At 35.0% G+C, this 11,984-nt stretch overlaps 1 protein-coding gene across 1 annotated transcript in view; it reads left to right on the top strand.

The window, feature by feature from the left end:
* LOC115245682 overlaps positions 1-11,984 on the top strand; it is a 145,125-nt gene that overhangs the window by 127,340 nt on the left and 5,801 nt on the right. Inside the window, exons 19-29 of the mRNA XM_029824106.1 lie at positions 190-354; positions 3,045-3,053; positions 4,225-4,330; positions 4,433-4,560; positions 5,171-5,422; positions 5,874-5,985; positions 8,770-8,955; positions 9,157-9,288; positions 9,990-10,106; positions 10,334-10,396; positions 10,975-11,871. Coding sequence (XP_029679966.1) covers positions 190-354; positions 3,045-3,053; positions 4,225-4,330; positions 4,433-4,560; positions 5,171-5,422; positions 5,874-5,985; positions 8,770-8,955; positions 9,157-9,288; positions 9,990-10,106; positions 10,334-10,396; positions 10,975-11,871 — 2,167 coding nt within the window. The remainder of the gene's footprint in view (positions 1-189; positions 355-3,044; positions 3,054-4,224; positions 4,331-4,432; positions 4,561-5,170; positions 5,423-5,873; positions 5,986-8,769; positions 8,956-9,156; positions 9,289-9,989; positions 10,107-10,333; positions 10,397-10,974; positions 11,872-11,984) is intronic.

The raw sequence follows: 11,984 nt of genomic DNA, 5'->3' as shown, positions 1-11,984 counted from the left end.
ATACTGCAGTTTAAATTCTTATAAAAAATTAACTTAATTGATTCGATTAAGTCAACTATATGTTTATTATACCAAATCATTTCAACGCATGAATAAAATCTTATTTAATATTATAATAAAGAATTAATGTTAATGTCATATTTATGAGTATCAATGATTAACAAAACATCCTGCATAATAATCATTTTGTTTGCAATCAGGAAGCAGAAGACCGAGTATTCTGCCAGTACCAGATATGCTGACTAGCTCGACGCTGCATTTGCCTGGTCAGGAATCCTTAGACCACGACGGTGATGAGTCGGAGGACGAAATGGATGACGATGTTCCCTGGAGATCGCCAAGCGAGAAAATCGCGTAAGTATGTTTTTCTCGTGATATACATTACATTCAAGGATCCGTGGAGATATCACGGATCCTTGATAATTAATGCAGCACGAAGAACAACTCATTGAATTAGAGAAGTCAATCAATATATTTATTTTCGAAGAGAAGTAGAGGAAAAATTATTAGCAGAAATGTATGTCCACTTTTTTCTCTTCTTCCGATTTGTTTAATATTTGTTATGAACGATCTTTCTCTAGCACAATCGCACAAGATTCTCCGAGAACAAATAATTTCGCACTCTGTCTCGTGCACTTGCATGACGCGGTCTTAAGCATCGGATTTGTTTATGTGCATTATACACATATATTTTTTATATTTATGCATATATTGTATGCACTTTATATTTTTTATATTTGCACAATAACCGCAAAGTCTGGAGACAACCCGCAAAAGAAAGATTTTAAAATTTCAGGGATGATTAATAAAAATGAAGAAAAATTACACGTAATTATTACACATATAAACATAATTAAGTCTACAAATCTCTGCGTCTTTTTTTTCTCTTAAGTTTACACGCGTCTTAGTTATATATAAATTTCTTGTGAAAAAAACCACAAATTTAAAAAAAAAATTTCCACATTTCTCATTGTCATATAATATATATAGTATACATATATATATATAAGTAGGTCGTTACAAATTAAATTTGACAGAGAGTTTAAAATGACTTTTTGAGCGTCTCATTCTTTCAGTGCAATTTTTATTATGCAATTATTTTAGTTCTTTATGTGATCTCTGATATAATTTTTATCACATTTTATCCTATATATCAATATCCCTCTGATTTAGATGCGTGTGCTCACATGCGTATAAATTAATTTATTAGCTTTTGAAACTTCATTTACCAGCCTTGAACTCGATCTCTGGGCATTGCAAAGGTTGCTGTAGCAAAAGAAAGAAGGACAGTAATATAATAGTCTGCGTATATTTATTATAAAAAATATTTACCTTTTTGTTAAACTGCAGCAAATAATTCAATTAATTAAAATAATAATATGGCATATTTCATGTCAATTTTTAAAATTTTGATTATTAACGCTAAATTCTATGTCATTTCATTACCATGAAATTTCGCAAAAAAGCCTTTGCAGGATCAGACTGGACACAAAGTCATTCGTGTTTCTCTGAAAGACAGCTCGGCGCTCTTTTAATTTAATGACGTCGTTAGCGCGGAAACATCAGGAAAGGCACGATTGTTCGTTCATTTTGTGTGACATCGAAAGAGAGGTCATTTATGCGACTACCTACACTCGGAGAGTTACGCAAGCATGCATCATGCGCGTTCGCGCCTTTGCAACGTACTCTTATCTTCATCTCGGATACTCTCGACACCGTCGTTATCTTGTCAGCAGGATAACGTTAGTTCACGAAAGCATGAGTGCTTATATCCTTCTAGTTTGTATAACGAATGAAAATGACTGCAATTAAAAATAAATTTTAATCCCCATTAATTTTAATCCGAAATTTTACGAGGAAAAAATTATCGCTTCAATTTATTGAAATTACATTGAATAATATACTTTATTCAGATATTTTTTAATTAAAAACATTTTTGGCATAAAATAAGACATATAACGTTTTATGCATAATTATCATGTCGCTAATGATCCCTTGCCGATATCCTTCTCTCATCTGTAAACCTAAAGTGCTAAGTATGTTATCCATTTCACATATTTTAATATCTTAGAATCTTAGAACATGGATTCTAAATTGCTATTTTTTTATGTGTAAAAATTGATAATTAAAATTTTGTTGAAAGATAAACTTTTTTGCTTTTTCAATTTATTGGAGGAAATATAATACAAACACTCAAAAACAAAGTTAAATATCTGCTTTTCATATTTATAAAATATTCCCGAAGAGTCATGGAAAGCTTTTTAATATTTAATTTCAATTATCTTGTGACTATTGAACTTCGTACTTGTTAAAATTTATTTAAAATTAACTGCAAAAATAATTCACCTTGCTTTTATTATATATGAATTTATATATCAAATATTTATATATTCTTTTCAAGATAGAAAAGACGCTCTTTCTTATATATAGTGTAGAGGAAGCACGCGCCTTCTAGAATATTTTGCATAAATAATGAAAAATTTTATATTTTTATAATATTCCTTTATTCTACTAGTCAAAAGTAGATTAGTGCTATGCTTATATAGTTAGCAACACAAGTACGATCTCTGATATCTCTATAGATAAAGACATTTTTAGAATAAATTTTTAGAATGAATTTTTAGAATTTTACAAAGCGATACGAAGCAAAGTAGGATAAAAGATAAGTCGGACTATAAATTTTTTTATTATATTATGTATTATTTGTATGTTTTTTTCTGGGCTTATCTCTCTGCGAACATGAAATGGGGAACCGAACATGATAAATGAGTCGTTAAACATTTATCGTTAGACGCAAATCTATTTTGACGCACCGCGAAATGTTTATCCCTTCCATCTTTAATCATTTAAGTATAATCGTGCAAGTCAATGGTCGATGTGTCTTGTCTCAATGTCTCTCGATGCCTGTTTCACTAACGGCACCGGACGGTGCCGTTGAATCGCTGCTCGATGCTGTCCTGCCTGACACCCTATATGTTCTCATGGATGTTTTCGATGTCTTCCTTCTTGCACTGCCGTCTTGTCGCACGACTTCCGTCCAGCAGTTACAAAGGGTGAGTCTCTCGTTTTACGCTTCTACACATCTCTCTCTCTCTCTGTCTCTCTCTCAATTTAATTTGCTTGATTAGTTATTAAAACCTATATTTATTTATCTTGAGGATTTTAATTTACTTATTATAACATAGTACATGTCTTAGCTAAACTAGAAGTTTGCTTATCAAAATGGTCTCGATGTAAGTATATATCGAAAACAGATGTCCGATAATCCTCCGATTATAATATTTGCAATATGCTATATTGATATACGTGGTTTTCCACCAGCAAATTGATTTAAATTAAATATAAATTTATTTTATCATCGTTATTTTAATTATTCGTTAAATATATAAGCAACTCACACATCGAGATTAAATATGTAATGTCTAATTAAGAAAAAAAATTAAGAAAAAATATATAAATAATAAATTTTTAGTGCTAGATATAATATAATAATAATAAGTAATTTTTTTGTTTCGTGATTGTTTCAAAAATAAATTGCCAACTAAAAATATATATAAAAATTTTATACTGAAACTTTCGTGTGTCTTGAACACCATTAACTATGTCGTAAAATTTTGCAGAGCGATATTAATCGTGAATATAAATTACCTAAGGATATAATTTACGAACAAACACAGCGGCATTATGAGCGCGATAAATGCTTCCGGTCAGGCATAACACTATCCTGATATCGAACACTGTCCACAATTCGCCGCTTGGATTGCGTGACGCGATGATACTCACGAGATTCGAGAGTAGTGTAAAGCTACTTGTCCCCTCTTTCATCTTCTTCAAGAGACCCATCTCCGGATTTCAGGGAGCTCTGAAAATCGGTAAACGATATTCGAGAGTTAAACTTTCTGCGAAAAGTCGTATATCTTCGCCACGTATCAAAAAGCGCGTTCTTGCGAGTTCTAAAGTAACTGTCGAGCATCTATAAACTATGGCTAACAAAAAATATGATAAAACCGATTCAATCTTGATTTAATTTTTGAAAAAAAGACGAGTGGCAGTTTTGATCATGCGCCAGTATCTCTACCAGCTGATGAGACGCCTTCTCGAGTAATCGCGTTATCACTTGAGTCTTCTCGAGCGACGTTTCTTTAATAAGAAGCACGGCGTAAAAATCTAGCATCACACGTAAAAGTGTCGGGATGAGATAATCAAGTTTCAACGACGTTGCAGGATTGTCAAGGGATTTCCGCCGGTTTCACCATTCATTGGAGTTTCGCCGACCTTGTGCTATCTTCTCAAAGAGAAGAAGCCGCTCTGTTGCCTTCAACTGGCTCAGGTATGAGAATTTAGAAAATAAAATAAAATTGTATAAAAATTGAAAAAAAAACAAGTACCGATTCCCTCGATACTCACAATTCTTTTCGTCTTTTTGATTTAGGTATGCCAGCATTGCAGCTATAGGAACGCCAAAGAATACAATTGGCAAAATAAGACCATCATATTGGCGGCCGATTACGCCAGCAATGGGATTTATAACTTTATAATACCATTAAGAGCACATTTTAGGTACGTATCGCAATATTGATGTGCCTTAATATGTCATTTTTTAGCTTGAACTGTTTATTTAACTTTACAAAATTACACTTGTACAAGATAAGTAAAAATCTTATCATTTGCAGTGTTATTTTGTATTTTGCTATTGCTATAATTATTGAATTATATAAAAATGTATGATTATTATATAAGTAAGATTATTATACATATAAGTAATTTTTTAGCATTATTTTTTAAATATATGTATATCTCTCTGCCATTCACATTAACACACTTTCCATTAATTAAAGAAATATCCGATCATTTATAAAACATTTCAAATATTTTTTTAACTGTGTAACAAATGTTAAGGCCTTAAAACAAAATTTAAAAACCTGTTATTGTGGCGGCGCTTCCACGAAAAGCCATTTATATCCGTCGTATTTTTAATAAAATATTTTCTATTTTAATACTTAACAGATAGATAATTTTAAAAATGAAGAGTGTGTTATACATAACAACAGAGTATTATATTTCGTTGAATGTTACAAACTGTTCTGTGTCGCTAGTCAGAAGTAATCATTCGATCGACGTGGATATGAATAGGGTTGGTGAACAATTAACGAGCAATAGTATTTCCCAGGTCGAAAACGTCATTGAATCCGATCATCCTTTTGCTGGAGAGGAAACCGGAAATCGCGTTTCTCGACGCGGTGTCCTACTTTCCGTTGGTCTATTGGATGCGCGGCTCCATCGACTGCTTGGACGACCTTCTTCGGGCCGGTATCACTTTGGCAGAGAACGTCGTGGTCGTAAACAAGGAGCTCAACAATTCCGCCGAAGAGGATACCCTAGCTGATTGTAACACGATAGTTGCGGTGCAAACTATGTTCAAGTGAGTATTTGCATGTACTACGGAATTTATCTGATGAGAAGTGTTTTGACCACAAACTTATTACTTGAATCTGGGCCAAGATATTCATTGCTGTTTAGTGTAAAGATTATATACGTATATATATATACGATTTTTCAGTTTGAGATATACTTTTAAAGTTTCATACAAACATATACATGTCTTTTAATCTTTAAATGCACAATTTATTTGAGATTTACAATATTTTCACTATTCAAAATTAAATAATTTTTATAATATAATTTTAAAATAAAAAAGAAAATTTGAATAAAAATGAAAAAGGAATCAAAATAGCTAAAATGTAATGTTTATAATAATGACAAATATATTTACGTAATAGAGATAATTGATAAAAATTATATGTTTATTTATATCGTATATATAAAACTTTTTTTTTACTTTTAACTTTTATTTATTTCCATTTTCTCGATAGATTCTTCCCGAGCATAAAGAGCATAACGGAACTGTCCCAGTCGAGTAATATGCGTTTCATGCAATTCCGGGCGCACGACAAGTACGCTTTGCATCTCAGCAAAATGGAAAAGGTACTCCTCAGTACTACTACCGATGACAACTACTCCGATGAGCCTTCGATGGGCTCCCCGGTAACACGATATCACTCATTCTCCGACCTCTGATTGATGATGGATTGACTGATTGTTGAATTGATTGATCGATTGACTGCCAACCATCTTTAATGTTGTTGTCGCTCTCGTATATCATCTCAAGTATTTGCAACGCACTTGACCCAATTTAAAAAAAAAAAAAATACATCAATTATAAAATTAATATCTTCGTATATCTATAAATCTATATCCGAAGTGATTTATAAACACAAGTAATCTCCGATAAATAATCTACCGAATAATCTTAAAAATACATTTTTATCTGACTTGAGCTCGTGAAACTCTTTCTCTTTTCCATGATTCGCTATTTTCCGACGTGACTTTTATACAAATCTAATTTCGGCGGATGCAGCGTTCGAGGTTGCGAGAAACTTAAAAGGACGCTTTCCGAGATTTGCGATAGCCGACCTCGTAAACCCACGCTGTTGAAAGTAAGCGAAAAGAAATTACGAGAGTAAAGTCGCTTCGCGCGCGGAAACCACTTTGCTCTAAGTGCTGTTTTCCGCATGCACCCTCGTTGCGTCCCTTGTCGACTTTACCAGCACCTTCGCAGCTTTACTTTATTCTTCTGTCTGCGATACTATAACACGGAGGGAAACGAGACAGATATTTTAATAGAACTCTGAAAGGAGGACAAAATGTAGCATGTAATCACATTATAACCGATACATCATCGCCAGATTCTTCTAGATCGGCTATTACATGTCATTTCAAAGGATAAATTATCCTTTTGAGTAAATATGATCAATTATTAAAAAAATTGGTTATAAATAGTTGGTTTACAAAAAATATGTACTGATTAACTAATATTTACCCAATGTGATAAAATTTAACGGACTGTTAAAAACAAAGAATTTTTTTTTACAAATCATGGATATCTTACGAGAGCGATAAAAACGTGGAGAATACTGGAAACTTTATGATCAATATTTTAGAGGTAGCTGCTTAATCCTTTCATTACGGAAAACGTACATAGAATCCCGTTCAAAAAGAACGTTCATTAAAGTCATATATATGTGCCATCTTATTTTTGTATAATCAAAAATACATGTTGTGCTAAATAGATTTGAAACAATTTCTGCTAATAGAAATGACATTTCCATTTAGATTTTTATTAAAAAAGATATTTAATTAATGTGATAATTATATGACATCGCAAGTTGTATTTATATTGTCTCGGCCGTAACGATCGTTTTACACTTTTGTACTATCGTACTGAAAGGATTAAAAATCTAGATATTGATGCATGTGTCTCACAATAAACTGATTATTTTTTATATACATATAGCTATCGTGCCGTTAAGTTTACCATATCGATAGCCATTTTTTCTAGTATTTTTTAATTTTAAATTGATATTATATAGCATAGTGTGTGACTCATATCTATAATATATATACATACATATATATATATTATACACGAAAAATTGATGCTGCTTAATAGATTAGATCTTTCAAAGTGCCATAGGCACTTTCTTTGTGTTTCTGCAAGCGTATAATATTATTTTATTTTTCTATTATACATTATTAAGCATGATTTATTTTGTCAACCGCTGCATATATTCAGCAAATATAATTCTTACATAATCTTTAAGTATTGTTTCATACTCAGTATGACAATATGCTCATTCAAAAATTTTAAATGACGATTATATTGAGTTACGATGAATTTGCTTCTTATTACGTGACACAACTGAATAGATGGATGAAATGTAGATTATGTATAGTATATACATAATACTTATAATTTAGAATTACATAGTGATTTAGAAGAAGACTAATGGCGATGATTTGAAATTAAAACACTTAATATAATTATATGCAACAATGTATATTTCAACTCCGTGTTACGGAATGCCGTTAGATATTTTAGCTGCAAGTTACAGAAATATTAATATAAATCTTATTATTCTTTAAATTTGCGAGCTGAAATTTCCACATCAAAATTGGAAGTCCTTTTCGTCTTCGTCTTGTTATGCCACGTCATTACTTATCATCGCGATAACATCTTCGTATCTCTTTCACGTATATTTCACGCTACATTGCACGACGCGTTGCGACATGGATAGATGTCCGAAGATTTGCATATTTGATATATTCGATATTGAGAATGGATTCAATATTGCTAACATAAATATCTATTAAAATAGATCTATCCAAATAGATTACATTTCAAAAATTTTAATTTTTTAATCAGTATTAGTTGAAATGATTAGAGAAGGAAATAAAAAAGCTGATTTTTTTATCATGTGTGTGTAAATTAAAAACATATTTTATGTAACTGTAATGTATCATGCATTATCAGATAAATTTTTGGTTTAATTAACTTTGACATTATTACATCGTAGATTATTAGAAAGATCAATATATATATATATATTAAAAAATATTTTAAAATTGCTTATTTTTTAAATAATAATTTATGTGTTTAACGATTGGTATGACCAATATAATAAAATTATGCAAAAATGCTTGCGTGTATTGGTTAGATATATTTATTGAAACACTTGAAAAACTTGATACTGCTCTTTCACATTTAAAATATTGACATATTTCGGACATATGTAAATGACAAGAAATGCTCGTGCACGTTAGCGGAAGATGTATGAGAGTTTGTGACAGATTTTAGGAACAATTGCACACAACAATTGGCGGTATTTATAAATAAATAAAATTAACAATTAACACTATGTATGTTTGTAGAGAGAAAAAGAGAGAGGATCTCACATATCGTACATGTTTCGACTGCCGTTCGCCGCTGGCAGTGTCTTCAGCGCCTCGATGTTAGACACTTTGCTTTATCAAGCATTCGTCAAGGATTACGTGATAACATTCGTGAGATTATTATTAGGAGTGGACCAAGCGCCAGGATCTGGGTTTCTGACGTCGGTGAATAATTGTTTAAAATATATATTTTATTAATATGTGAAATATAATATAAGTATAAGAAGGATGCAATTGCAACAGCAACCTGTCAATAGAAAAATAATTTATTCAGACAATTTTTATATAGAAGTTGTTATAAAAAAGAATCTATTTAGCTTTATATTTGTTATTGATTGTCATCAATCACGATAATGATAATTGCAGATGCGTATAACAAAGGAAGACATGTGGATAAGGACGTACGGCAGGTTGTATCAGAAACTCTGCTCGACCACTTGCGAGATACCAATTGGAATATACAGGACGCAGGACACTACCGTATCCGATTCGTCTCACGTAAGTAATATCACATTTCTCATCTAGAGAGAAGTCTAACCGAAATAGTTTGTTACTTGTACTTTTTATAAGGATAGGAAAAGAATCTTTGAATGGCGGCTGTGAGTAGCGCATGCTTGTGCTCTCGCTCTTTTTTTTTTGGTTTTGTTTCCTGCCCCATCTCTCTTCTCGTGGCATTTCTCGGCCTAATCCTGCCGCGTGTAACTAACGAGCCGCGGGACCGTTGCATCTTGACGAACTGACTCTCATAGCACGTTATCTTTCCAGTTCATTGATCTCTGCGTTCTTAAATTTGCATTGTGCTAGATTTAGTATGCTCTTACAAAGTTGCTTTCCTTGATAATCTCCGATATGTGATAAAGTACTGAAGAATTGGCAAATTGATAGATTTTCAAAAATGTTTAGAGCTACGTAGCTTTAATTTTAATATATCAAATCCTTTTTTCCACGGGAAAGCAAAAATGATTTATTGATATTATAGTGCAAAATGATATAGAAAGCGTTTCGATAAAAATACAAGAGCTCGTTTGTGCTACGTATTGAGCATCCTTAGTGAGAAACACTTACTTCTCTGGATGGAAGGAAGATCTCGAATCGTTTACATCGAGTGACAGCAACGCGCTGCGCTCGGACGCGAAATACGGCACGGCATCGCGGCGATGCGCTATCATTAGTAAGGGTAGAATTGCTTGTCGTTTTAGCAGGGCGATTCAGACGCGGAAAGCGACGCCGGCGTCGGTGTGACGTACAAGATGCGTCATTCGGCGGCAGCATCGTGCCTTGCGAATTGCGCCACCCGCGACAAGGGTGCATCTGCTGTGAGTAAAACGTCGACGTGGTGGCTGTTCTCCTCTCTTTTTCTCTCTCTCTTTCTCTCTCTCTCTCTCTCTCTTTCTTTCTTTCTTTCTTCCGACTGTTTTGTACATATATTTTCATCACGTATACTCCCCCTCCCCTTCCCGCCTCTCTCAATCTATCGCTCTATACCTACATCTCCTTTTTTCTTTCTTTATCACGCTCACATATATGTCTGATGGACATCCAGACTCGTCTGCCGCAGCACAGCAGCGCATGTAAAACGTCGTTGCATCCCCGATTGATTATACTCGTGTCAGGAATTCTTCGTCTTCACAAGTCGAAGACGTTCTTATTTATTGCTTAGATTTAAGGTCAATCGATTGTGACGTTCGGCTTCTATCGAAGAGGTGTGATTATTTTAATGATGTCACTTTAATCATAACATTATTGTAATAATATCTTGCAAGCCACTTGTTGCATCTGGCGCATAATATAATGATACATAAATATACATTTTTATTAAATTAATTTTATGGCATTAGATAACTCATACGTGAATATATTAACTTATCGTTTCTCTTTCGAAAAACTTATATTTCTACATTTATACGACACTTTGCCAAATCAGATAATATTAAAATTAAAAACAAGCTTCTAACACGTTCTACAGAGACGCAATACTTTATACTGCATTTTATAAATATAATAATTTAATTAGTAATGTTGGATGCACAATGTTTATGTAAAATTACGTATAAATAGAAAAGAATGGTAACAATGGCACTATTAATGCTACCTCGTTGATATTACCGATCGTCACAGCAGACTGCCTGTGTGTCTCAGCGAGTGCATGTATACTAATACTTCATCTCTCTCATATATTGCTAGTATTCGGTGAGCCTCGGCGACGAGGCGCGCGACAACCACGCGCAGCAGATCGAACGGGCGGAGATTGCAAACCTGGTGCGCTCGCGGATGGAATCGCTGAATCTACCAGTCGCCGATTACGACGATGTATCGGAGAAGCGCAGCAGCCTCTCCTACGTGATCATCAACCCGAGCTGCGACCTGAAACTTGAGGAGGGCGATATCGTCTACCTGGTGCGACCGAGCCCGTTCTCCGCACAGAAGACGTTCGAGCGACACAACTCTCGGCGCAAAAGCAACATCAGCTTCTGCTCGGCGCAGCTAGTGTCACAGATGAGCGCCGCGGTCGCGGCTGCGGGTCTGCAGACAGGTGGTCCGGGAAGCCGTCGTGGATCCAGCATAGGTCTGGCCAGGGCGCCACCCCTCAGCACGACAAAATCAAACTCGTTGTCTCTACCCGATAGTCCCACCGTGGCCGGAACTCTGCGCGGTCGCTCAAACTCGTTGAGAGTGGTCGACGATATTCTGTTGCGACGAAGTAATTCTCTGAGACAGAGCCTGACGACGACGGCCAGGCGGAAGAGCAGTCTGGAGGATATCGGTCTGGGAGCGCTCTCGCATCATTCCAATCATAACCCGATCAAGATCGCCTTGAACGGCTCGATCGGCCTGGAGGTGACACCGCCGGAAGAAGGCTCGCAGGGCGGCGGCGCCAGCAACACCGGCATCCTCGACGTGGGCCTGCCCTCCATGCCCGAGCTTAACGCGGCTTTGGGGCCCAGTCTCGGCGCGGGCCTTGGTGGCTCCCTGGGTGGCCTCTACGATCCACCCTCGCTTCAATGCCCGATAGGTTCGCCCTGTCAATCCCCCCAGATGCAAGGTGCCACGCAGGATCCGCAGCATATACAGGGAACAATAGTATGATATAACCTTATGTGGGGACGCAGGCTCTCCGGCGTGACGCGAAACAAATGGCTGTAGCGTTCCCACATTCGGCGTTCAAAGCTGGACGTCGAGAACGGCGTCTCTAC

Source organism: Formica exsecta, unplaced genomic scaffold (assembly GCF_003651465.1).
Source record: "Formica exsecta isolate Colony F162 unplaced genomic scaffold, ASM365146v1 scaffold125, whole genome shotgun sequence".
Classification (NCBI taxonomy): Eukaryota; Metazoa; Arthropoda; class Insecta; order Hymenoptera; family Formicidae; genus Formica; species Formica exsecta.
Note: the sequence above shows the minus strand (reverse complement) of the source record. Positions and strands in the feature narration are given on the sequence as shown.